Source organism: Vicia villosa, linkage group LG4 (genome assembly GCF_029867415.1).
Source record: "Vicia villosa cultivar HV-30 ecotype Madison, WI linkage group LG4, Vvil1.0, whole genome shotgun sequence".
Classification (NCBI taxonomy): Eukaryota; Viridiplantae; Streptophyta; class Magnoliopsida; order Fabales; family Fabaceae; genus Vicia; species Vicia villosa.
The window spans coordinates 13,823,898-13,847,954 of NC_081183.1; the positions used below are offsets into that span (position 1 = coordinate 13,823,898).

General features: G+C 31.5%; 2 protein-coding genes across 2 annotated transcripts; both read left to right on the forward strand.

The window, feature by feature from the left end:
• Window positions 1-222: 222 nt before the first annotated feature.
• LOC131596794 (uncharacterized) lies at window positions 223-3,632 on the forward strand. The gene is made up of 6 exons (XM_058869533.1): window positions 223-1,088; window positions 1,182-1,741; window positions 1,808-1,907; window positions 2,041-2,149; window positions 2,714-3,233; window positions 3,304-3,632. The coding sequence occupies exons 1-6, from the start codon at window positions 223-225 to the stop codon at window positions 3,630-3,632; spliced, it is 2,484 nt and encodes an 827-aa protein (XP_058725516.1).
• Window positions 3,633-16,508: 12,876 nt separating this feature from the next.
• LOC131594540 (3-ketoacyl-CoA synthase 20-like) lies at window positions 16,509-20,038 on the forward strand. Its single transcript, XM_058866710.1, has 2 exons — window positions 16,509-17,211; window positions 19,058-20,038. Exons 1-2 carry the CDS (start codon window positions 16,558-16,560, stop codon window positions 19,841-19,843), a joined length of 1,440 nt encoding a protein of 479 aa, XP_058722693.1. The 5' UTR covers window positions 16,509-16,557; the 3' UTR covers window positions 19,844-20,038.
• The last annotated feature ends 4,019 nt before the right edge of the window (window positions 20,039-24,057 follow it).

Here is a 24,057-nt window from a genome sequence, read left to right on the forward strand (position 1 = left end):
TTTTTATTATTACTATGTTTCTATTTCTTATCACACCCCTTACTCCTTTTCCTTACTAATATTTGGTGTTTTTGTAATTTGGCATATTTATAATTGGGAGAACACAACTAGTTAAATCAGTTATACAAAGCATTTCCATCATAGTTTATGCCCGACTATTTCCTTGTTAAGAGATTTATGAAGTGGATAAAGATTTTAATATGGTCAGGAGACATTAATCAAATGAAGTGGAATAAGGAGATCTTTGGTTTGTTAGATTTAGAGGTCAATAGCACCATTAATACTCTTAATAATTTGGATTCGATGGTGGCTGCGGTAGAGGGAAGAGTTAATGCGGACATAGCTGCTGCCAGAATCGTTGCATCTGAATCATTGTGGGATGCGGTTATTAACAGGGAGAGTATTTTGAAACAGAAATCCAGATGCAATTGGAAATTGGAAGGGGATACTGACACCAAGTATTTCTGTAATGTGATGAAAGCTAGAATACTGAGGAATTCTATTGTTGGGTTAAGCACGCCTAGAGGAAGTGTGATTGAGGTGGAAGAGGTGAAAGCGGAGATTTTAAATCATTTTGCCAATAGGTTTGTGGAGATTGAGGTTGTGCGTTCGGTGCTTGATGGTGTTGAATTCAATTGTCTTTCAAGTGAGGATTTGAGTCATTTGGAAGCCCCGTTTCTTTTCGAGGAGGTTAAAGAAATAGTTTGGCTTGGAGATTGCGAGAAAAGCCCGGGGCTTGATGGGTTTCCTTTGGGTTTTTTGAAAAAGTGCTGGAACTTTGTCTCTCATGATGTCATGAAGTTTGTCCAAAACTTACATGCTAAGAGAAAATTGCCCAAGGCAATTCCGATATCGTTCTTGGCGCTAATTCCAAAAAATGATAGTCCTCAAAAGGTTGAAGATTACAGGCTTATTTGTCTTATAGGTTGTTTGTATCGTTTGTTGTCTAAATTACTGGATGGTAGACTAAAGAAGGTGATTGGAAAGCTTGTTTCTTTGAATCAATTCGCATTCATTGAAGGGAGACAGATGATAAATGATGTGCTTGTCTTGAATGAGGTTGCTGATTTTGCTAAAATAAATAGGAGGTAGTGTTTGATTTTGAAGGTTGACTTCGAAAAGGCGTATGACTACATTTCGTGGAGCTTCCTAAAATATCTTTTTAATCGTATGGAATTCAGGAATAAGTGGTGCCTTTGGATGGAAGCTTTGGTTTTTTCTAGCATGATATCTATGCTTGTTAATGGAAGTTCGACTGCAAAATTTGTTGCGTCTAGAGGTCTTCGGCAAGGTGATCCGATGTCCCAGTTTCTGTTCCTTTTAGTAGCGGAGGATTTGGCGGGTTTGATGCAGAATGCTGCAGAGTATGGAGGTTTTTGGGGTTTTCATTTCAACGAGCATATTCACTTCGAGTTACTGCAATTTGCGGACAATGCAAATGTTTTATGTGATGGGAGTATGGATAATTTGTGGTGTATCAAGGCAGTTTTGAGGGGCTTTGAGCTAGTTTCTGGGTTGTGCATCAACATCAACAAAAGCAAGATCTACGACATCAATATTGGGACTGATTTCTTGGCTGCAGCTGCAAATTTTCTACCGTGTGAAATTGGCAGTATGCCTTTTGTCTTCCTTGGCTTACCTGTAGGCGCTAATCATAGGAGAAAGACTACTTGGAAACCAATTTTCACCAAGTTATCTAGAAAGCTTGCAGCTTGGCAGGGCAAACATCTTTCCCTTGGAGGTAAAGTTACGCATTTAAACTCTGTGCTAAATAATATTTTGATCTATTGACTTTCGTTTTTCAAAGAGCCTAGAGTGGTTTGGGAGGAGATAATCAAAATCCAAAGGACAATCTTGTGGGAAAGACGGATGACAAAAGAGGAATGTGTTAGGTTCGTTGGGATAAGGTTTGTTTGGCCAAAGAAAATGGAGGGTTGAATGTCAAAAATGTGGAGTTGTTTAATTTAGCGTTAATTAGTAAGTAGGTTGGAGATGCGTAGCGGATTGGAATTGTGTGTGGGCTGATTTATTAAAATTCAGATACGGTGATGGGTTGACTTACATTCATGACGAGATTCCGGAAAATAAAGTGAAAAAATATTCTTTGTGGTGGCGATATGTGCGAGTTGTTTATAAACTTGATACATTGGTATTTTGGAAGATTTATGTGTACTCTACTACATAAAAGTCACGAAGTTTATTAAACTTGCAAAGTTTTGTCTTTTGGAAGATTTTCGTGTGCTATATACTACGTAAAAGTCATGAAGTTTGTTAAACTTGCAAAATTTGGGTCTTTTGGAATATTTTCGTTCGCTACACTCCATAAGTGTCATGAAGTTTGTTAAACTTGCAAATTTTGGTATTTTGGAAGAATTTTGTGTGTTATACTACATAAAAGTCACGAAATTTGTTCAACTTGCAAAATTTGGTCTTTTGAAAGATTTTCTTATGCTATACTACATAAAAGTCACGAAATTCGCTAAACTTGCTAATTTTAATATTTTGGAATATTTTTCGTGTGCTATACTACATAAAAGTCACGAACTTCATTAAACTTGCATACATTGGTATTTTGGATGATTTTCGTGTGCCATACTACACAAAAGTCACGAAGTTTGTTAAACTTGCATACATTGGAATTTTGGAAGATTTTCGTGTACTATAGTACCTAAAAGTCATGAAGTTTATTAAACTTGCAAAATTTGATCAACAGTGGTTTTTAAACTCTATTTCATGCAAGCTTGGCGCGGGGGATAAATTCAGTTTTTGGAACCACCATTGGGTTGGTAATTTCACTTTGAAAAGTTTGTTCCCTAATCTGTTTTCTAATTCTGTGATAAAACATTTTCTCGTGGCGGAAAGTGGCCAGTTGGAGAATGGTGTGTGGGAGTGGGAGTTTGGGGTGATGGAGAATACAGATAATTCTCTGGAGTTGTTGAGTTTGTGTAACGTGTTGGCTGATGTTGATTTGAACCATAATAGTAGCGATGAGGTATTGTGGGGAAGTGATAATGAAGATTTTTTGGTGAAGAGTGCCTATCAGAGACTTTATCTAGCTGCAAAAGGGGATGTCTTGCTGGATGCTATTAACTTCCAGGTTATTCATAATATATGGAAGGCGAAGGTTCCTAGGAAAATCAAGATTTTTGGGTGGCGGTATATCCTGAATAGTCTTCCTATGAGAGAAGAGTTATGGCAGAGAGGCGTTATCATCGACATGGTGCACATATCTTGTCCGATGTGAAAATCTAGTGAAGAAACTAAATTGCATCTTTTCTTTGGTTTTGTGGCAAATCTATAAAGGTGTGGACGGCGGTTCTAGGGTGGCTTTTAGTGGAGGAAACAATGTACGGGCTCGGCGATTCGGAGTTGTTGTGTTAGATCGTATTTGTGATTGTTTGGAGTCTTGTGTTCGTCTACCGTTTGTGGTGTTTTTTTGGCTTCTCATTACTTGGAGTATTTGGAGAGCTAGAAATGATTTGGTTTTTTCTAATAAGGTTTGGGATGTTAGGGGGCTGGTGATGGGTATAAAATTTATGGGTTGTGATTGGTATTCAATCATTGTCAATAGAGGTATAGAAATTGATGGTGATGTCTGGTTTACTAATCCGTTGAATTTGGTGGGGATTTAGTTAGTTTTTTTTGTGGTGGTTTGGGTTTGCCTTTTTGGGGTTTCCCTTTTGTTTTTGTTTCTTTTGTATTGGGTTAGCACCCCTTGTGCTATTTAATACAAAGTCGCTTATAAAAAAAAATGAAAATTATCACAGTTCCTTAGAATACAATTTTATTGTCATACTCTTTAGGGGACCTTGGCCTCAAATCTTTGATTTATATAAATTATCCTTCCAAATTTTTTTCACTAAAGTTGTATGTCTATGTTACCTTAAGGGTTATAGTTTTGTTGTTTGTCTTTTTAAGTTTTTGGTTTTAGTTTTATATCATTGAATCTTCTCATCAATGCGTATCATGGATTGAGTTTTATATCTATTTTTCTAAGATGTCTAAATCAAATAGTTTGATTATAGTGTAAGCAATATGCTTCAAATCATTTCGTCAAGTTTTTGGATCAAGAATTATATTTGAGACTGGTTCAAGTCATAACATTGGTAGAGTCTCATAACCTCTTTAAAATTGCAAAAAAATCATATTCTAGGAGTGTGATTCGAATCACACATCCCATGACTCGAATCAAATGAAGCAGAAACTTTCAGGAAACGTTTGAATCTACCATAACTCGAATCACAACTTGTATTTGATTCTAATCATAGTACCCTTGATTCAAATCACAACATGCACTTAATTCGAACCAAAGAAGATTAAATTTATATGGTTTGTCACTTTCTCATTTGATTCGAATCACATGTTTCATGACTTGAATCATATGACTCGAATCTGACATCTGATTACTCAAATCACACATGTGAGTTTCTCATAAATTTTATATATTGATTCAAATCACTTTCCATTTGATTCAAGTCATACTTTTTGCTCATGACTTGAATCAAACATCAATTTTCACTCATTTTTATGCTAGATCTTCAGCACCTATAAGAATTATTTTATCTCAAAACCTCCACAATATTAGAAAACATACACTTCCAATATTGATTTGAAAACTCATAAACCACTTGTTCTCTCATATTTTCAAAAGATTTTTGAGTCTTTCTTGAACACTTGCAAACGACTTCTTCGACCTCATTCTTTATCCATTGTTGCATGGATCTAAATCCCATCTTTTGAGGATTTATGATTGTTGAGGAGATTCATTTTTAAATTAAACGTCACTTTGAAGATTTAGTTAAGATGTTGGAGGTTTGTAAGGTGTGTGGTGTTGTGGTTGGTTTTGACAATTCTAGTGGAAAAAAGGAGGTTCTTCTCTTCAAGTTCATCTTGATAATGTTGTGTGAAAGCCTACATACAAGGTGGAATTTCTTCTCAATCTCCAGACAGACTAACTCTCAAGATACCGGTAGAATCAAGTAAAGATTGTTGCAGAGAAGAGACTTAGGAGCCGGTTTTTGGGGCTGGAAAATTAAAGACGATTCCCCGTGAAGGCTTTGCAAAGAGTTCAGTTCATAGACTTTACAAGTTAAGGATCTAGATTGAAGATATTTATATTTTTTTAGCATTAGTTTGGATATTGTGATTGTACTAAACTCTTATACTTTTGTCACAAATATTATTGGAAGATCAAACCTTTTAATGGGAAACCATTGGACAGTGAATTAAGCTTAGCAAAGACGATAGCTGAACTTCTATAAATCTCCGTGTACACTTCTCTCTCTCTCTCTCTCTCTCTCTCTCTCTCCCCTTTTAATTTTGTAAACATTGCAGGTTAGGTTGTTCTTTATTGCTTTCTAGAATTGCATGCTATTAGGATTTCTTCTGGTAGTGATTTAATTATAAAAGCATAGTGAAAATTTGATTTTGTCCGGTTCAAGATTAACTTAAAAATTGTGATTGTAGAATTTACATAGTGTTGGCGTTGTAAATTCAAACTTCTAGTGTAATTTTGTCAATTATTCAATACAAATCATTAGTTTGTATATTTGGTTTAATTTGTGATTGAATCTTGATTATGTTGTGAATTGTTTAAGTCATTGTTTGCCAATTCCAATCTATAAGCATAATCGCTCTATTTGCTAAAGTTGTTTCCGCCGCGCGAAATCATTTTGGTTTATAACTCTAATAAAGTTTTTCAAACTATTTTTAACAAAAAATTTAATTGGAAGGTCTATTCAACCCCTCTTCTAGACCGTTGAATGCTCCATATTCTTTCCCAACATTCTCTGATGAGACCTTCTTCAATCCAAATAGTAGTGGGTTAACTTGCTTAGAAGTAAGGTTATCAAATAAAACTCTTACATCAAATGTCATGTTCTTATCCAAATTGAAGTACTATCAAGACTTAGTTCTATGTGGTCAAGGAAAATTTTTTCTTTATCATTGGTGATGGCCTTAATATTTCTTTATGGCTTGATAAGTTGTAGGGTCCTTAGCCTATTATCCAAATCTTACAAGTTCATAATTATCTTCAGCACCATCTTAAGGCAAAGGTTGGTGATTATATTTTGAAAGAATAGTGGAGAATTCCACCAGGAGGTTATTTGCATTTTCCTAATTTTGAGCCATCTTTTGGATCATATAGTTACAGTTTCTGAGAATATAATCAGTCAACCACTCATCCTGAGCTGCTATAGCAACATCTGAATCTGTATGAGCCATAATAAAGGAAGAAAGATGGACAACCACAACCCCTGTATCAAGGTTACCAAAGTTCGTCTCTTAGACTTCTTCAAAAGACTCGTCAGTACTCTCCTTAGTGGAGATGCTAATGGTTCATTGTCATTTTCTAGAAAACCCCCGCTAGACCCAAACTACCGCCAATCACAAAGATATTAGGGTTGGGTCGATTAACCTTTAAAGGGTCAACATTTAAAACATTTGGGTTTTCAAATGTTGCAGATGATGAAGAATTCCCACCATCAAGGTCGTTTATCATGTTCGCGGGCATATTTCTATATTGGCCATAACGAAGGCAAGTAAACACAACAACAAAATGTATGGAAAATGGGCTAGAAATGATACTTGGATAAAGAGGCGAAGCAAAGAAACGGTTAAAGGACGTAAAACTCGTAAATGATGGTTAATTAGGAAAAGCATAGTCTAGATAAAAAGAAAGTGTGGCAAAATTAGAGGTCATCGGAGCTCAGGGAAGAAGGAAAAGGTTTGTGGAAAGAAAGTAAGTCTTAGTTGTAAGAAGGAGCAAAAATCGTTTGAAAGGCCAAAATAATCATTATATAACATAATAAAATAAATGATATAGAACTAAATAAAATAGAAAGATGAAAAACATTAGTCAGATTTCGCCTCGAAAGTAAAACGACACTTGAGTGCACTGGAGCACCCTAGGGTAAAGCACCATGCCCTAACTTAGGTAGATAAGACCAAATGTAAGGAATTCATGTTAAACGTCTCAATGATCAAACTAGCATTTAATGCATCTATTTTTCGAATCTCTTCCACTTCTCCATGTAAGATTCCAAAATAGCCTCGAGGGACAGATGTTCTGGACCGATAACAGGCCCAATACGAAATATATCTAACCATCATCCATCATATATAAATCACCACACGGGCAATCTAAGAAACAATTCTAATTCTAATTCATTCTAGCTCTTTTAATTCATTAACCGACTAAAATATTAAAGTGTTAATCTTCCGGATCACTCCTCTCAGAGCCTGTTTGGTAAGACCAAAAAAAGAGCTTTTAGCTTTTAGCTTTTAGCTTTTCAGCTCGTATTAATAAAAAAGCTCTGTTTGGTAACTCTATTTTAGCTTTTAGCTTGTAGCTTTTTTACTAGCTTTTAGCTTTTTTTTCAAAAGCTATTTGAAGTAGCTTTTGAGCTTGTAGCTTTTAGCTTGTGAGTATTTCTTCCATTAATACCCTTATTATTTTAACTAAAATATATTATTATCCTCATTAATTAAAATGTCATTAATGTCATTTTGTATCTATCAGCTAATAAAACAGCTAATTTACCAAACACTCACATTAGCTTATCAACTATCAGCTACCACCTATCAACTACCAGCTACCAACTAAAAGCTATCAACTACCAGCTAAAAGCTACCAGCTATCAGCTATCAGCTATTTTTACCCAACAGAGGCCTCACCACCCTTGCAAAATCAGACTTGCAATATGCAAATTGTATCAAGAGTTCAATCATCAAATTCACCAATAATTATAGTTCCACCACCGAACTCTGAAGCATACCACACTAATCATCTCAACCGCTTACAAATCTTATACTACATATTTAAATTAAAATATTGTGTGGACCACTTGTATAGTGTAGTCAATGCTATAATTTGTGTGTTGTTTCATTTTAATTTGCATATAAAGGAGTGGGCCAAGAGTGGCAGGAGATGGGTAGGTATAGAGATGAAAAAAAAGAGGAGGATTATGAGATGCAGAGAATCTAGGGTAAGATATTAATTATATTATGGTCTTATATGTATGTAGACACCACTTATGATAGTTGTGCATAGTCCATACTAAAAATTGAATATTGTGCTATGTAATGTTTTTATTTAGATTATGTACTAAAATGTATATTTTGTATGTACATTCTGAATTTTTATTTTAAAGACAATTTCTATAAATCATTAATTATAAGAAAGAGCAACTACCAACGACACTGCTTAAAAAAATAAAAAAAAATAAAAAAACATATTATATAGTAAAATGTATTTCTCTAAAATATTTGGGAAAACAAAATCTACATGATAGACCATGGAGTACGATAATTTTTTTTTTTTTAAAAAAAAATGTTATTTTAACGACACCAATACTTATACTCAAATATTATTTATCGTATTTATACGGTGAATAATTTTTTTTTTAATTTTTTAAAATAATTTTTTTTAAAAGAATATTTTATTTTTAAAATTATTTTATAACACAAATATAAAATTTGTTATTAACCAATTTTATTGTTACATTAACCATACAAATAATCATAAAATATATGTTATTAATCACATATTTTACTTATAACTCGTTCACTAAATTTACAATTTTATTAACCAATAAAATGTATAATATTAATCAAGTTTTAACATTAATATATTAAATATAGTATTATGTCTTTACATTTCAGTAACTATATCTATTTGTTATCTTTCATATATTTCATCCTTTAATATCTTTAATATCAGAATATGATTAATAGAGTCTAAAGACTTAGTATTATTATATTTCATAATCTAAGGTTAGAATTGAATTAATATTATATATTTCATTGGTCAATGAAATAGTAAATTAAATTAATGAATTATAGGTAAATAACATTTTTTTTACGGTTAATACAATAATAAAATTGGTTAATAAATAAATCTTATATTTAGGTTATAAAAGTAATTTTAAAAACAAGAGTAATTTATATAAATATTATGATTATATTAAAATAAAAAATAAAAAACATAGTTTATTGTATAAATACAATAAATATAAATGTGTCAAATGACAAGATAACATTACTGAATTTTTAACATATATCTGCCACTAAATATAAAATCTTAAATGAATTTTTCTATCTTTCTTTGACTGTATTAAATAGTTCTAATGTCTTTTTACAGTTTTATTCAAACAATTAACTTGTAAGTAATACTATTTGTGAATTATAGATTTGGAAAACTATCTTAATTAATAATTGGTAAATTTGATAACACTAATAACCTTTTATAATCATATTATAATTTAGTAAACTACTTCCTATTTTAGCATGGTAGTAAATCCTTAACATTTTTTTCAAAAAAAACGTTGTGAATAAAATCTTAAATATCCCATTACCAAAATAAAATAATATTATAAAGTGTGAAAAGATTAAAGGCGAGTAATACTTAGATTGGATCATTGCCATCAATATGGTTGATAAGTTGGTTTGATATTACATGATAAGGTTATAATAAATATACCTTTGCCTAGTCCATATGGAATGGATGCTAAGTTGTTTATCAACTAATAAGAGAGTTCATTATTTCGGGTAAATCCGAATCAAATCATAATATTTTGGTTGAATACTTTTAAGTTCAGGTAAGAATCGAACCAAATTAATGAAATTCAATGACAATCAGTTCAGGCATTAGGTTTTCAATTTTTTACCCGCAAATCCAACTCAAACCAACCATAATTAATTATCATAAAAATTACTATCAAATATTCAACTTCTAGAAGAAAAAAACAAAATATCATATGTAAATAAGTTATACTATTTTAATTTGTTATTAAAAAATTATAGTGTAATGTGGTAAATGAGAATAGAACTATGAAACACATTCACTATCATACTAACTCAAGTGAGTAGCTATATATTCAAAAGCTTTTAGATTAGATATTTTTGAATCTATTAGAAAAAAATTGTTAGTCAAATATTTACAATTGAACACTATTAATACTATGTATATTTTTTATATTAATATGAAAGATTTATTTTCATAAATAAGTTATTTTTTTCAGCATTTTTTTATCTACCCGATCAATCCAACCCAAATCAAACCGTTATTTTTCAGTTCGGTTTGATTTTATCGTAAAAATTTACAAATCCAATTTAAAGTTATCCATTTAATTTTAATCGATTTGGATATCATATTCTTTCAAAATTGGACCAAACCGACCCGTAAATACCCCTACAACTTGACTCAAAAAATTATATATCAACTTTTTATAAGGGCCGGTATTTCTTTATATGTAACTATATAAACTATTTTTAGTAATATTGCAACGGCATAATTTTATAATATATTTTTACACGGCTACTAAATTTATATATATATATATATATATATATATATGACATATCATGTGAGAATGACATATTTATATGAGAATGTGAGAATGAATCTGAATGATTGGATTTTAAAATAAATGGTGGAGATTATGGGTGAATCTTTTTTTTCTCTCTCCTGCATCATTTATTTCAAAATGTAGGAGAGAGAAAAAAAAGATTCACCCATAATCTCTACCATTTATTTTAAAATCCAATGGTTCAGATTCATTCTCACATTCTCATATAAATATAGCATTCTCATATGATATGCCCTATATATATATATATATATATATATATATATATATATATATATATATATATATATATATATATATATATATATATATATATATATATATATTAGTTATCTTATTTACTCCTTTCTGTCAATTTTTAATAAAAAATAGGCTTAAATGCATTTTTGGTCCCTATAAGTTAACGAGTTTTTGATTTTCGTTCCTGTAAGTTTTTTTTTTTGGTTTGAGTCCCTATATCTTATTTTTTGCTTGAGGTTTAGTCCCTAAAGCCAAAATTCGCAGAAAAATCTACAGGTTTCCTGCGGAATTTTTTGCGAATTTTGATTTTAGCGACTAAAACGAACGCGAAAGTGAAATATAGGGACTCAAACCAAAATTATTTTTCACAAGGACGAAAATAAAAAACTCGCTAACTTACACGGACCAAAAATGCATTTAAGCCTAAAAAATATTAAGTTCTGATGCAGTGGATGTACAACACGACTCTAAATGTGACTTAACATTTGTGCTATAAAGTAGAGTTTTCACTTAATATAGTCTTATTGTGATTATCTTTATGACACATATTTAAGTGGAAACTCTGCCTTATAATGCAAATACTTAGTCACATTTGAAGTTTGAGTCTTTTTATACATCCACGTCACCAGAACTTAACGTTGTTTTTTCAAAAAATTGACGGAAGGGATCAAATAAGATAACCGATGTAAAGTTAAGAGACTAACTTGTAATGGTATTTAGTTACGGGACTAAAGCAGAACATTAAATTAAGTTAAGGGACTTAAGGACTACATATGCCTAATATTAAATACATAAATAGAAGGAAGGCTGATAATAAGTTACGAGTTTTTTTATGATAAAATCAATCACTTTAAAAACTATATTTATCGTTCTTAAATATACAACGTTGTTATGCACGAACCTTTGAACTCCGCATAAAAGATTCATAGTCTATGGTGCTAGAAAACCAAAAATGTCAAATACAAATGGTACAAAAGAATGATAATTGTCATAATACATTTTCTTATGTTTGACCACTTTACTTGAGGTTTAGTCCCTATAATAAAACTTCCAGTACTCAGTCCCACAAGTGTGGAAATCAAGTTGCACATGCATGTTTTCCTCCTATCCACTTGTATACTAGAACATCAGTTGAACTAAGTTTCGATCTTCAATCATATGGACTGGTAAAAAAATTCACACTTGTCTCTTTCTTCACATATACTTTCTCCATTCTGACATATATCAAATTTGACATCCGTAACTGAAGTTCTTTGTGAATTGGTCACTTGAATTGGCTTCAATTTGCAAAACAACAACATGGAGAAGTGTTCAAGTTGGTCTAACTTTCTTAAGTTTTATGAAACTTCAGAAGGGACACGTGCAGGACACGATGTCTTTGCATGAGGTACGACATATAGGCATTTGCTCAACAGGGCATACTATTGCGTTTTGGAGAATGTTCTGCAAAAAATTTGTTAAAGATTGATTTACCACTATGATTAGCTGATTTGTATAATAATTGGATGAAGATTAATCTAAATTTAAATGGATATTTAAATTTAAATTTTAATTAAAATAAATCATATCTCGTGGGACAGATTTAAGGAATTACAAATAATTTCTAACATATTCTACATCAATTTTGGACGAAATCAAATCACATTCGTTGATACATTTGTTGTCTTGCATGATGTATTTTGAATGAATTAAGGACCAAGTTTTTACAGCCCTTTTATCTCCCCCACACCTGAATTTTTCACATCACATCACAATCTCAAAACCCTAGCAAGGATTGTCTTTAACCTCATCCAAAACCCTAATATTCCAATATAAATAGTTGTCATTTTTGTGAAAAAGGAGAGAATTTTTTTAGAATAAAGAAGTGCTGAAAATTTGAGAGTTAAAGAGAGCTCTTTGTCATTGTGAGAGTTGGATGAAGAGGACATTGATTTGTCTTGCAAATAACACCAACATCCCCATCTCCAAAGGCTTCATTGTTGGTAATCTCCTTTCACATCTTGAATCTTTATTCTTCTATGTGTTGTTGAATTTTTATTCTTATACATTACTAAACTCTTAAATATGTTGTGTTTTTGTTATTTTTTAATTTAAAATTTTAAAACTTTATAGCTACATGTTTAGGATGATAACTAATGACATAGAATGATCACAACTCATATAACTCACATTCTGATCTCGTGGAAATAAATTTCATAACTTTTATTTTTCAATTATTTTATTTTTGGAATTAGCAAACTCTTTTTTTAATTAGCTTTCGTTTGCCACCAGTTCCATCTTAATAGAAGTTATGAAGCTCAAAATATGTTCAAATTACCAAACATATGTCATGATTTATGTGTGTTATTGTTGTATGTATGATGTTTGTGTTCAGCCTGTGGTAATAGATAAAATATCTTTTATGTTTCATTTTTTATTGGAATCAGATATATCTTTTTGTTAGCTTTCAATTGTCGTTGGTCCCACCTCAATAGGAGTGATGAAACTCAAGATATGATCAAATTACCGCATATATGTCATATTTTTTTAAAATAAACTTTAGTGGTGACTTCATTTCTTTCGAGCGTGTCACTTGAGCATTTTTCGCGCTACTACAAGGCGGAATATAGAGCCCTCGCCAACACCACTTCTGAAGCCAAATAATTATTATGTCTTCTTCAAGACTTCTCCATCTTGCATTAACGCCTAGTAACACTACAAAAAAAAGCCTCAGTAGTGACGTGAATATCACGCCACTAACCAAAAAATCACATCACAAACCAATATTTGCGAAGTGAAAATTCACGTCGCAGGAGAGAAACTATAATGAGAAGTCTAGAGCCGTTCCATGCATTCGAAAGAGACGGAAGACCAGAAACTATAATGCAAGGCAAGGGTTTGTAAGGAAGACATTGTAACATGAAACATGGAATAGTGATGCAAACATTAAAGTAGATACATTTAAACATCAAATAAGAAGCATTGTTAACTAATTGAAACTTGAATTTGGCTTGCACCAGGCATGGGTCAAAACGATAATTGTAGGCCCAGAAGTGTTGTTTGGGGTAGTGTAGTTCATCAATTGCTTGCCGTAAGTTTCCCATAATGCCACCTCGATAACATTCCCTTCAACATCTCGCAAGGTAATATTGACGCAAGATTTCCTACCACCACCGCCCATTTGTGTCTTAACAACATCTTGCAACACCCCTATAACATCTAAAATGTTTGAAGCAAGTAAAGCAACATTAGAAACATTTGAATTCATGGATATGTGAGCTAACATAAGTAGATTCAAATAAGGAAAGCATATCACAAAATAAAATAGTCTTAGCTCACCATATAAGATGTCATGCTTGTAGTTCCCTTTGAGAAAGTCTTCAATAGGATGAAAAATGAACTTGTGGGTTGGTATGTCGGGTAACGCCGCCTTCATCATCGTAGTCCCTCCGTTGAGGACGATCTTGAGTGGGTGGGAACAAACTTTTAAAGGACCTTCGTTGTCCACGGGCTCTCCGTTATACATAATATAAGTCTCATGCTCCTTCACTTGTTCAAACCAATTTGTGAAATCTCTGTTCCAACTTGTGACATGAATCTTATCAGCCTGCGAAGAACATTGTTTAATAATGGTCAGTCTACCATATACACAGTTTTGTAATAATGGTCAGTCTACCATATACACAGAAGAATGCAAGGTTTTTGGAAAACTATGAACATAAAGAGTAGATGTTATGACAGGAAGAAAACAGTGATAAATTAAAAAACCACAAACAAACAGTTTTGAATGTTAGGAAAAATGATACCTTTACATCTTGAATGACCATCTCAAGGTGTTGATGGCCATTTTTCTCATTAACAACCCAAAGATCGACAACCCTAATCAACATTTTCCATACTTGGTTCCCCTTGACCAGATCGTTTATCAGAATGGGAGCCCTTGACATTGTTCCTGTGGTAAAACGCAAGCATAACTTGTCAGGCCAAAGAAAAAACAATCTGAATGAAACTGAATAGGAAGCACGAAACCATTACTTTCTCATAGAGCTCTAAAACATTCTGAATGAAACTTAATCGGAAGAACGAAAAAACATTCAAACAACTTCAATGTTGACGGTAGTGTGAAGCACGAAAAGGGAGATAAACAACTAACAGCGTCAAAGTTTAAAAAAATAAAAGTTAGAAACGCTTACCTTACGATGGTTTCTTCAACGGCGCCGGAAGAGAGCTCTAAAAGAACGGCGAAAAAAACGATTGGAAGGGAGGAGCGCTGTGAGGAAACAGAGTTGAAGTCGTAGGAAAGAAAGGAAAAGTGTGAGAAGCTGCAGACAAAGTAAAGTAGGAAAGGAGGGAAAGTACAATTTAAAGTGAATGGACCAATAAAAGAAACACACATGGACACAGATAAAAATCAATTTGTTAATTACCGTAACACCCTTTTGGCAGGTTAATGTATTTTTGAAAGAAGGTTATTTTGGGTAGTATGCTCAATTTGATAATAACCTTCTTTCAAAATAACCTATTTTATTTTGTGATATGCTTTCCTTATTTGAATCTACTTATGTTAGCTCACATATCCATGAATTCAAATGTTACTAATGTTGCTTTACTTGCTTCAAACATTTTAGATGTTATAGGGGTGTTGCAAGATGTTGTTAAGACACAAATGGGCGGTGGTGGTAGGAAATCTTGCGCCAATATTACCTTGCGAGATGTTGAAGGGAATGTTATCGAGGTGGCATTATGGGAAACTTACGGCAAGCAATTGATGAACTACACTACCCCAAACAACACTTCTGGGCCTACAATTATCGTTTTGACCCATGCCTGGTGCAAGCCAAATTCAGGTTTCAATTAGTTAACAATGCTTCTTATTTGATGTTTAAATGTATCTACTTTAATGTTTGCATCACTATTCCATGTTTCATGTTACAATGTCTTCCTTACAAACCCTTGCCTTGCATTATAGTTTCTGGTCTTCCGTCTCTTTCGAATGCTGGCGTGTTTAACAAAAAAAAGTTGCGACGTGAAATACACGCCACAACAAAAAAATTTGAAAATTTCAAATTCCCCCCTTTGAATTTCCCCCATGTGTCAGACTACTTTATCTGCTTTTAATTTTTTTTATTTTATTTAAAGGTTGCGACGTGTTTTTCATTTCGCAACTTTTTTTAAAAAATATTATTTAAAGACACCCCATGTGCCAACGTTGGTTTTAGTTTTTTAATATAAAAAACTTTTAGTGACGTGATTATCACGTCGCAACTCACTTTTCTGAGCCACGTGATAATCACGTCGCAACATTTGGTGGCTATATCACACTTTTCTTGTAGTGTAACAATCTTTTAACACCACCAAAGTGTCGTATACATAATAACAAACTCAGTCTTCTACGAACTCACAAAACACATCAAAATAGACTGCCATCTAATCCGAAACAAAGTCTAAGAAAAAGTTCCTTCAACCCGTCCAATCTTCAAAACAAGTTGAATTATTTCCTTCTCCCATATAATTTCCTTCAAAATTGTTACTAGAACTTAAGAAAGTAACACATCCTCAACTTACCATCTTATCCAAGTTGAATTATTTTATTCAGATAAAAAGTAAATTTGTTCCTAAAATTTGGGAGAGTAAATACAGTATTATTTTGTTCACCCACCGTAAACCTAAAACAAAGTACGAACCCGACAAAAACATTTACTAATATTTATGACCTCTAACTATCACAATCCGTTTTTTTAACTTTCTTCACCAACTTTCTTTACTAACATAAACAGTTCTCAAAATAACACTATTTCTTTTCTATATCCTCAACCTCCAAACCACTATTTTCTATATCCTCATTATTATCTTTCATTTTTTATTTTTTTAATAAAAAATCTTCATTGATTTCTATCTATATAAATCACATCAACTATACATCTATTCCCTCACACAATATATCTCTATCCTTTTGAAGTAACAAAAAATGTTGAAGCATTTCTATGTGATATCAAACATCATGAACATTTTGTTCATGTCTCTTTTATTAGTAATAGCCACAACATGTGTGAGTTGTTTTTATGTGAATGATGAATATTGCAACCCCCAAGCATCAACATTGATAAAATCATTTTGTTTAGCAACATCTTTAGTTTACTACATCTTCATGAGTAGACCAAACAAAATATACCTAGTAGATTTTTCATGTTACAAACCAGGCAAAAACTGTCTTTGCACCAAAGAGATGTTGATGGAAAGAGCAAAACTGTTTGGTTTTCTTTCTGAGGAAAATTTCATTTTGATTAATAAGATATTAGATAGGTCAGGTGTTGGACCTAAGACTTATGTGCCTGAAGGGTTGTTGCAAATTCCACCAAAATTGACTCTTGATGAGGCAAGAAATGAGTCCAATTTGGTTCTTTTTGGAGCTGTGGATGATTTGCTTGAGAAAACATGTGTGGAGGCTAAGGATATTGGGATACTTGTGGTGAATTGTTGTTTGTTTAATCCTACACCTTCACTTTCTGATGCTATTGTTAATCATTATAAGCTTAGGGGGAATATTTTGATCTATAATCTTAGTGGTATGGGATGCAGTGCTGGTGTTATTGCGGTTGATTTTGCCAAACAGCTACTTCAGGTAATTTTTTTGAAACTTTATACTAAAAAAATTAATTTGGAATATACTTTATATTTTATCTAATAATGTTGTTTTTTTTGTTGTTGTTAGTCACTATAGTTGAATATTATGATAATATGATTTAATTAAGGTGAGAAAAAATATTTAAGAATACTTTTATTTTAAATGGTATATTTAAAATTAATGAGTAAGAGATCGTCTCGAAACATCATATGAGAAAAGGAAGGTTGAAAAGACATATATAATTTATTTTCGAATAGATAAACTGACCACCTAACACACTGTTTATAATAATATTTGATTTCGTACCTACAAAGATCTTCTCAAATAACACAAACATCTTGTTGAATAGAATTAATTATTTTTTTTCTTAGTTATGCTATAGTAGTATTTTAAAATTATATATATATATATATATATATATATATATATAAAGTTTTTATATATCTTTAAATAGTTATTATTTTATAATAACTATTCCTCTTTGCATTAAAAAATATGAATAGTTTTGTAAAATAAATTATTATTTTAATTTTTTTTTCAAATTTTAAATAATAAACAAAATATATTGAATCTAAGTAGAGAAAAATAAAATTAGTTGAGAGACTAAATTAAATATTTACACAAGTTATTATAATTTTTTAAAGAATAAATTAAAATACCAAATAATAAAAAAGAGGAGAGAAAATATTATTCTATCAGGTGTAATAAAAAAATAATATCAAAAAATGTATGAGCACTAACATAACTAATACATTCTCTATAAATATTAAAAAAAAAAAAGTATTTTAATTCAATTCTACCAAATTATTATATTAATTCTTGATTTTTAATTATTATAAAACTCTTTTTTTTGGTACTAAATGTATTAAAGATCCACCTTAAACCATTTTTAAAAGTTCTATATTTGATTAGATAAATAAGCTGGTTTGGATGGAGAATTGATAGGAAATATGGCTTTTCACATATTGCTATGAATTATAGTATCTATTAAATATATCTTGTTTTTCTGCAAAATATAACCAGGTTAATAGCTCAAAAATAATAGTCATTTATTACCTGCCATCGATTTGATAAATTAAAATAAATCATATACTTCCAAGAAAAGAGCATATACTTTGATAGCATATTATTGTTTTCTAAAAGATAAGTATATTCATTCACAATTTCAAAATGTTGGTACAGTTGCACTGTGAAACAGTGGTGCATTATTGAAATAAATATTCTGACACTTTCATATAAATATTAATAATAACATGTTACTATATATCAACCTAATAATTGTTGTATATATCACCACACTGCTCTCCTCCATTTTTGTCAAATAAAACTGCTCTTCCCCACAACAGTTTGGCTTCCATCCTCTTCATTAATTATAAAAAAAAAAAAAAAAAACACACACACACATATATATATATATATATATATATATATATATATATATATATATATATATATATATATATATATATATATATATATATATATATATATATATAAAAGAATTTATTTTAAGAAATTTTTTTCAAATAGTTAATGGTTGAAATTTAAACTCTCACCCTTACCCATAAACATATTAATTGAGTTGGCTTAACCATAAATATATTATTTAAAGTAACTTTAATACTAAGTAATGTAATTTTATGTTATATAAGATATATTTTATAATTGAAAGTAGTTGTTACTTGTCATTGAATATTTTTTACTAGTAATAATCAATAAGTAGGTCATGTTTTTTAATGCATCAACTTTCCTTACCCTAGCTACATGTGTAATTTTTCCCAACTTAGTAAGTTTTGATTTTTCCTAACTTAGTAAGTTTGATTATTATGACATGAAATTTCAGGCACACCCAAATTCATATGCACTAGTGCTAAGTACAGAAAATGAAATCTCAAGCATATACAAAGGCAACAATCCTTCAATGCTGCTTACTAATTGTCTCTTCCGAATGGGCGGATCGGCAGCCCTACTCTCGAGTCATCCGTCCGATCGCAACCGCTCGAAATACCAGTTAATGCATTCGTTGCGCACTCACGTAGGCGCGGACGATAATAGTTACAAATGTGTCTTTCAAGAAGAAGACGAAAAGGACATCGTAGGCGTTTCATTGTCTAAAGATCTCATGAATGTTGCTAGAGACGCGCTTCGCGTGCACATTACATCGCTCGGTCCACTAGTCCTCCCGATCTCGGAAAAGTTAAAGTACGTGAAAAATTTAATCGAGAGGAAGGTTTTGAAGAGGAAGATCGAAGCATACATGCCTAATTTCAAGTTAGCGTTCGATCAATTTTGCATTCATACGGGCGGAAGAGCCGTTCTCGACCGAATGCAAAAGAGTCTTGAGCTTGATGATTATCTTATGGAGCCATCAAGGATGACACTTTATAGATATGGTAACACTTCATCAAGTTCTATTTGGTATGAGTTATCTTATTGTGAAGCTAAAGGGAGAGTTAAAAAAGGACATAAAATTTGGCAAATGGCATTTGGATCTGGATTTAAGGTTAATACAGCTGTTTGGCTTGCTTTGAAGAATTGTGATCCAACATCATTGAAAAATCCATGGAGGGATGAGATTGATGATTTTCCAGTTCCAATGCATTGCTACAGATCAATGAATAAAGGATAGGTTATAAATATTATAAATGTGATATTAGTGTTTTATGTGTTTGGTGAGATGAACTAGGTTTAGTTTATGTGTGTGTTATGTTTACTAATTTAAGAATAATCATGTACTAAAATGTTGTGTGATGAAGGATAATGTGTGGTGAGTTTGGTCAATTATGTAGTTGAGTTTGAATGGAATATTTTTCTATTTTAATGATTGATGAAAGTCTTGAAGATATTTAGAATATTTTATATTTTGAATAGTAATGAATTGAAGTTAAGTTACTAATTACTATACCAACATTGGTTGGTGTGATAGGTAAAAAAACTCAAGTGATTTTGTTTGAATCTTAAATTTTGTGCATAAAGAAACCTAACCATTTGTTACCTAAAAGGTGAATGAATATGAACTCATGTATAACAAGCTATATGATGTGGTCCAAACATAGAACAAGTGAGAAGCTAGGAAAATCCTCCCTAGAGGTCTATATAGTATATAGGGCTATTTTGGTCAAATGTATCATCTCATCTTTTAAGGTTAATATATTTATAACACATTAGTCTTTTACTTTTTTTTATAGAATTAAATTGGTCATTTATGAATGTAAATGTTTACAACATAGCCCTTTAATGATACACTATTACAAAAAAAATGTTCATGTCTCCTACTTGAGATGAATCACCCGGAATTTTAGTTAAGCAATTCTAAACATTGATGGAGAACAAGGCCAATGGATTATGTGAATTCATGTTTTGGTGGTAAGAAATTAGAGTTAGAGTTTTTAGTTTGAGGCAATAATGAAATGAATAAGGATGGGGAAGATGAAGTTATACTTAAAAGCTTCACTAAGAGACTTGGTTTCAAAAAATCTTACTTAAAAATATGAGGTTCAAAATACTCATTCAAATATATATCTTGCAAATGCCTTAGGAAATCAGTTAAGGACTATTTGGGAGTTACTTTTTAGAATATTTTAGAGGATAAGACTTTGAAGGGTTGCGTTTATATCTAGAAATATATTTGATATTTTTAAAAAATTTTGAAAACAATATAATCTTAAATGCTAATGTAGCATATTATTTATAAATTTTTTTTAAAATATCAAACATATTTTTAGATATAGACGCACTCCTCTAAAATCTTTCTCTCCAAAAATTTTCAAAAATCAACTCTCAAACACTCTTTTAAAAATGTCTTAAAAAACAAGTCAAATAATTGTTAGAATCGTATCAAAATATTTGTAATATTGTAGACTTATGGCAATAATGAAATGAACAAGGATGGGGAAGATGAAGTTATACTTAAAAGCTTCACTAAGAGACTTGGTTCCAAAAAGTCTTAAAAAATATAAGGTTCAAAATACTCATTCAAATATATATATATATATATATATATATATATATATATATATATATATATATATATATATATATATATATATATATATATATATATATATATATATATATATATATATATGAGGAGGGTTATATTTACTCCAGGAGTAAGTTATTATAACTTACTCCAAATCTAGACCATTGATTCTTCTCAATCTAATGGTTAAAAATAATAAGTAATAGTTTTCTCTCTCCACATTTAATTACTTATTATTTTTAACCATTAGATTGAGAAGAATCAATGGTCTAGATTTGGAGTAAGTTATAATAACTTACTCCTGGAGTAAATATAACCCTCCTCTATATATATATATATATATATATATATATATATATATATATATATATATATATATGCTTTAGAGAAATCGGTTAGGAATTGTTTGAAAGTTTGTTTTTGAAGGGAAAAATTTTAGAAGGTTGCGTCTATATTTAAAAATATATCTTGTAAAATAAGTTTTTTAATTAATTAACCTTAAACATAATTAAAAAATCCTAATTCTTTTATGGTAGAAATTTAGATTTTGCACTCTTTGGATGAATAGCCAGAAAAGATCTAGGCTCTGTTTGGCAAAACGTGTTTTCGAGCTTATAGCTTATGTCTTATGTCTTATAAGCTCATTTGATAATTTAGACCCGTTTGGTAACGGTCTTTTCATAACGAACTTATAGCTTATTTTACTAGCTTATAGCTTATTTTCCAGACGCTATTTCAAATAGCGTTTTAGCTTATGTCTTATAGCTTATTATATTTTCTTCCTTTTTTATCCTTATTATTTTAATTAAAATCCATTTTTAACCCTTATAATTTATTTTAATTTAAAAAAAATAATTATATATTAAATATCTTTTATGTCATTTTACATTTATAAGTTAATTGAACCGCTAATTTTACCAAACACTTCAATGAGCTTATAAGCTATCAGTCTCAATCATACGCTATAAGCTATAAGTCAACAGTCATCAGCCATCAGTCATAAGCTATAAGCTATCAGCTAGCTTATCAGTCAACCGCTATTTTTACCAAACAGACCCCTAGTGGAAACATTGCTTTCAGAAAATAAAGGCAGAAAAAAAAAGTTATGTTGAGAGAAATGGACCACATAACATAAGTGCTATTATATCATCGTTTTATGGGGTTACATACTATGCATTAATTACATTTCTTATTTCGTACGTTTGCATTAAATTTAATGACACTGATAGGGATATATGCTCTTGCTTCAAACAAGTAGTACTTTGTTTTACATTTGAGAGGACATTCACATGGTATTACAAGTTCAACTTTAACCGTCCAAGTTATTTGGAAAAAAAATTATAACTTATTCTAGGATAAACTTCAAATGGTAGTACTTTTTTTCCGTGATAATTTATTTTCATTCAGCTCCATGAAAAAAATACTTATGTAATTCTGGTGGTTATGCCATTTCTCAGAGTTTACACATAAACAATTATATGTTTGTTGAAGTTGATAAAATAGACAAACTCAATAGCTCAAACGAATTTTAATATAGTTAAACATAAGTCATTTAAATCTTTCTCAAATTTATCGGAGTCTATTATAATCGTCAAAATTTTAGACACAAGTCAAAACACATTAGCATTAGACAATTAGACATCTTGGATACAAAAAGTATGTCTGCCAAGTATTAAATATATAGAGGATCTCCCCAATGAGCCAGAGAAAAGCGAAATGAAGACGCCAGAGATCGAGATCACCTTTTTAGAAAAAGATGACATCCACCCTCAAAACGATGACTCCATGGTCAACACTGTTTGGTGCGACGACATGGAGATCATAAGAGTCCTCGTGGACAAAGGGAGATCCACAGATATCCTTTATTGGGATGCATTTGAGAGACTAAGCCTCGACCCAGACAACTTAAAGGCTTTCAAGGTATCACTAGTTGAATTCTCCAGAGAGCATGTGCAAGTGAAGAAGCCAAGGAAATCAAGGTTATGTATCTAGTTATAGACACCCCTCTTCTTATAACATGATTATAGGGCATCTGATTTTTAATCAACGTGGCATCGATTGGATTCATTCAAGGGGACCAAGCCAAGAAATGTTACGTAGAGAGTCTTAAGTTGAAAAGGGTCTAAACTCTAGGCGTGAGTACCACTAAGGAAAATATGGGAATCAGACCGCCAGAAGAAGCTCTCCGAGATTAAGAAGCTCCCCTTCAGAAGGGCGATAAAATAGAAGGTTTAAGCCTCAACGGGAATACCCCGTGATGCTTATTTACTTTACCATCATGCTTATTTTCTTTACCGATTATTTATTTGCTTCGTTGCTATTTTTTGTTAGGCGATTATTATATCTCTGCCGCTTGTAAGGACGTGTAGTTAATTTAGTGAACATATTATTTTCCCCTTCTGCCTCATAAGGGGAGATTGTTTTTAATGATGCTCCTCACTCTATTATTTCTTAAGTATTTGCATTGGTGTCTCCTATTGCTCTTTATAGGTGACCTAAGGATACTGAAGAAGACCACCCCTTAAGGCGGTCAAAACGCCAAATACCCAGGTAGGATTCTTGTTGCCCTTGGAGGCGGTCAAAACGCTGGATCCCCAGGTGGGATCCTTACCGCCTTTTGAGGAAATAAAAAACGTTGGATTCCCAGGTGGGATCCTTGTCGCCTTTCGAGGCAATAAAAAATGTTGGATCCCTACGGCGAGATCCTTTCCGCCCTTTGAAGAAATAAAAATGTTGGATCTCGAGTGGGATCCTAGCCATCCTTGAGGCGATCAAAATTGCTGGATTCTTTGGAGGATTCTTACCGCCCCCGAGGAGGTCAAAAATGTTGGATCCCTACTAGTGCCTCCCTTTTGGCGTTC

Coding starts and splice junctions, on each gene's coding strand:
- LOC131596794 (XM_058869533.1), top strand. CDS start 223: ATGAAGTGGAATAAGGAGATCTTTGGTTTGTTAGATTTAGAGGTCAAT. Junction 1,089..1,181: donor TTTGCTAAAATAAATAGGAG/GTAGTGTTTGAT, acceptor TATGGAATTCAG/GAATAAGTGGTGCCTTTGGA. Junction 1,908..2,040: donor GTTAGGTTCGTTGGGATAAG/GTTTGTTTGGCC, acceptor ATTAAAATTCAG/ATACGGTGATGGGTTGACTT.
- LOC131594540 (XM_058866710.1), top strand. CDS start 16,558: ATGTTGAAGCATTTCTATGTGATATCAAACATCATGAACATTTTGTTC. Junction 17,212..19,057: donor TTGCCAAACAGCTACTTCAG/GTAATTTTTTTG, acceptor ATGAAATTTCAG/GCACACCCAAATTCATATGC.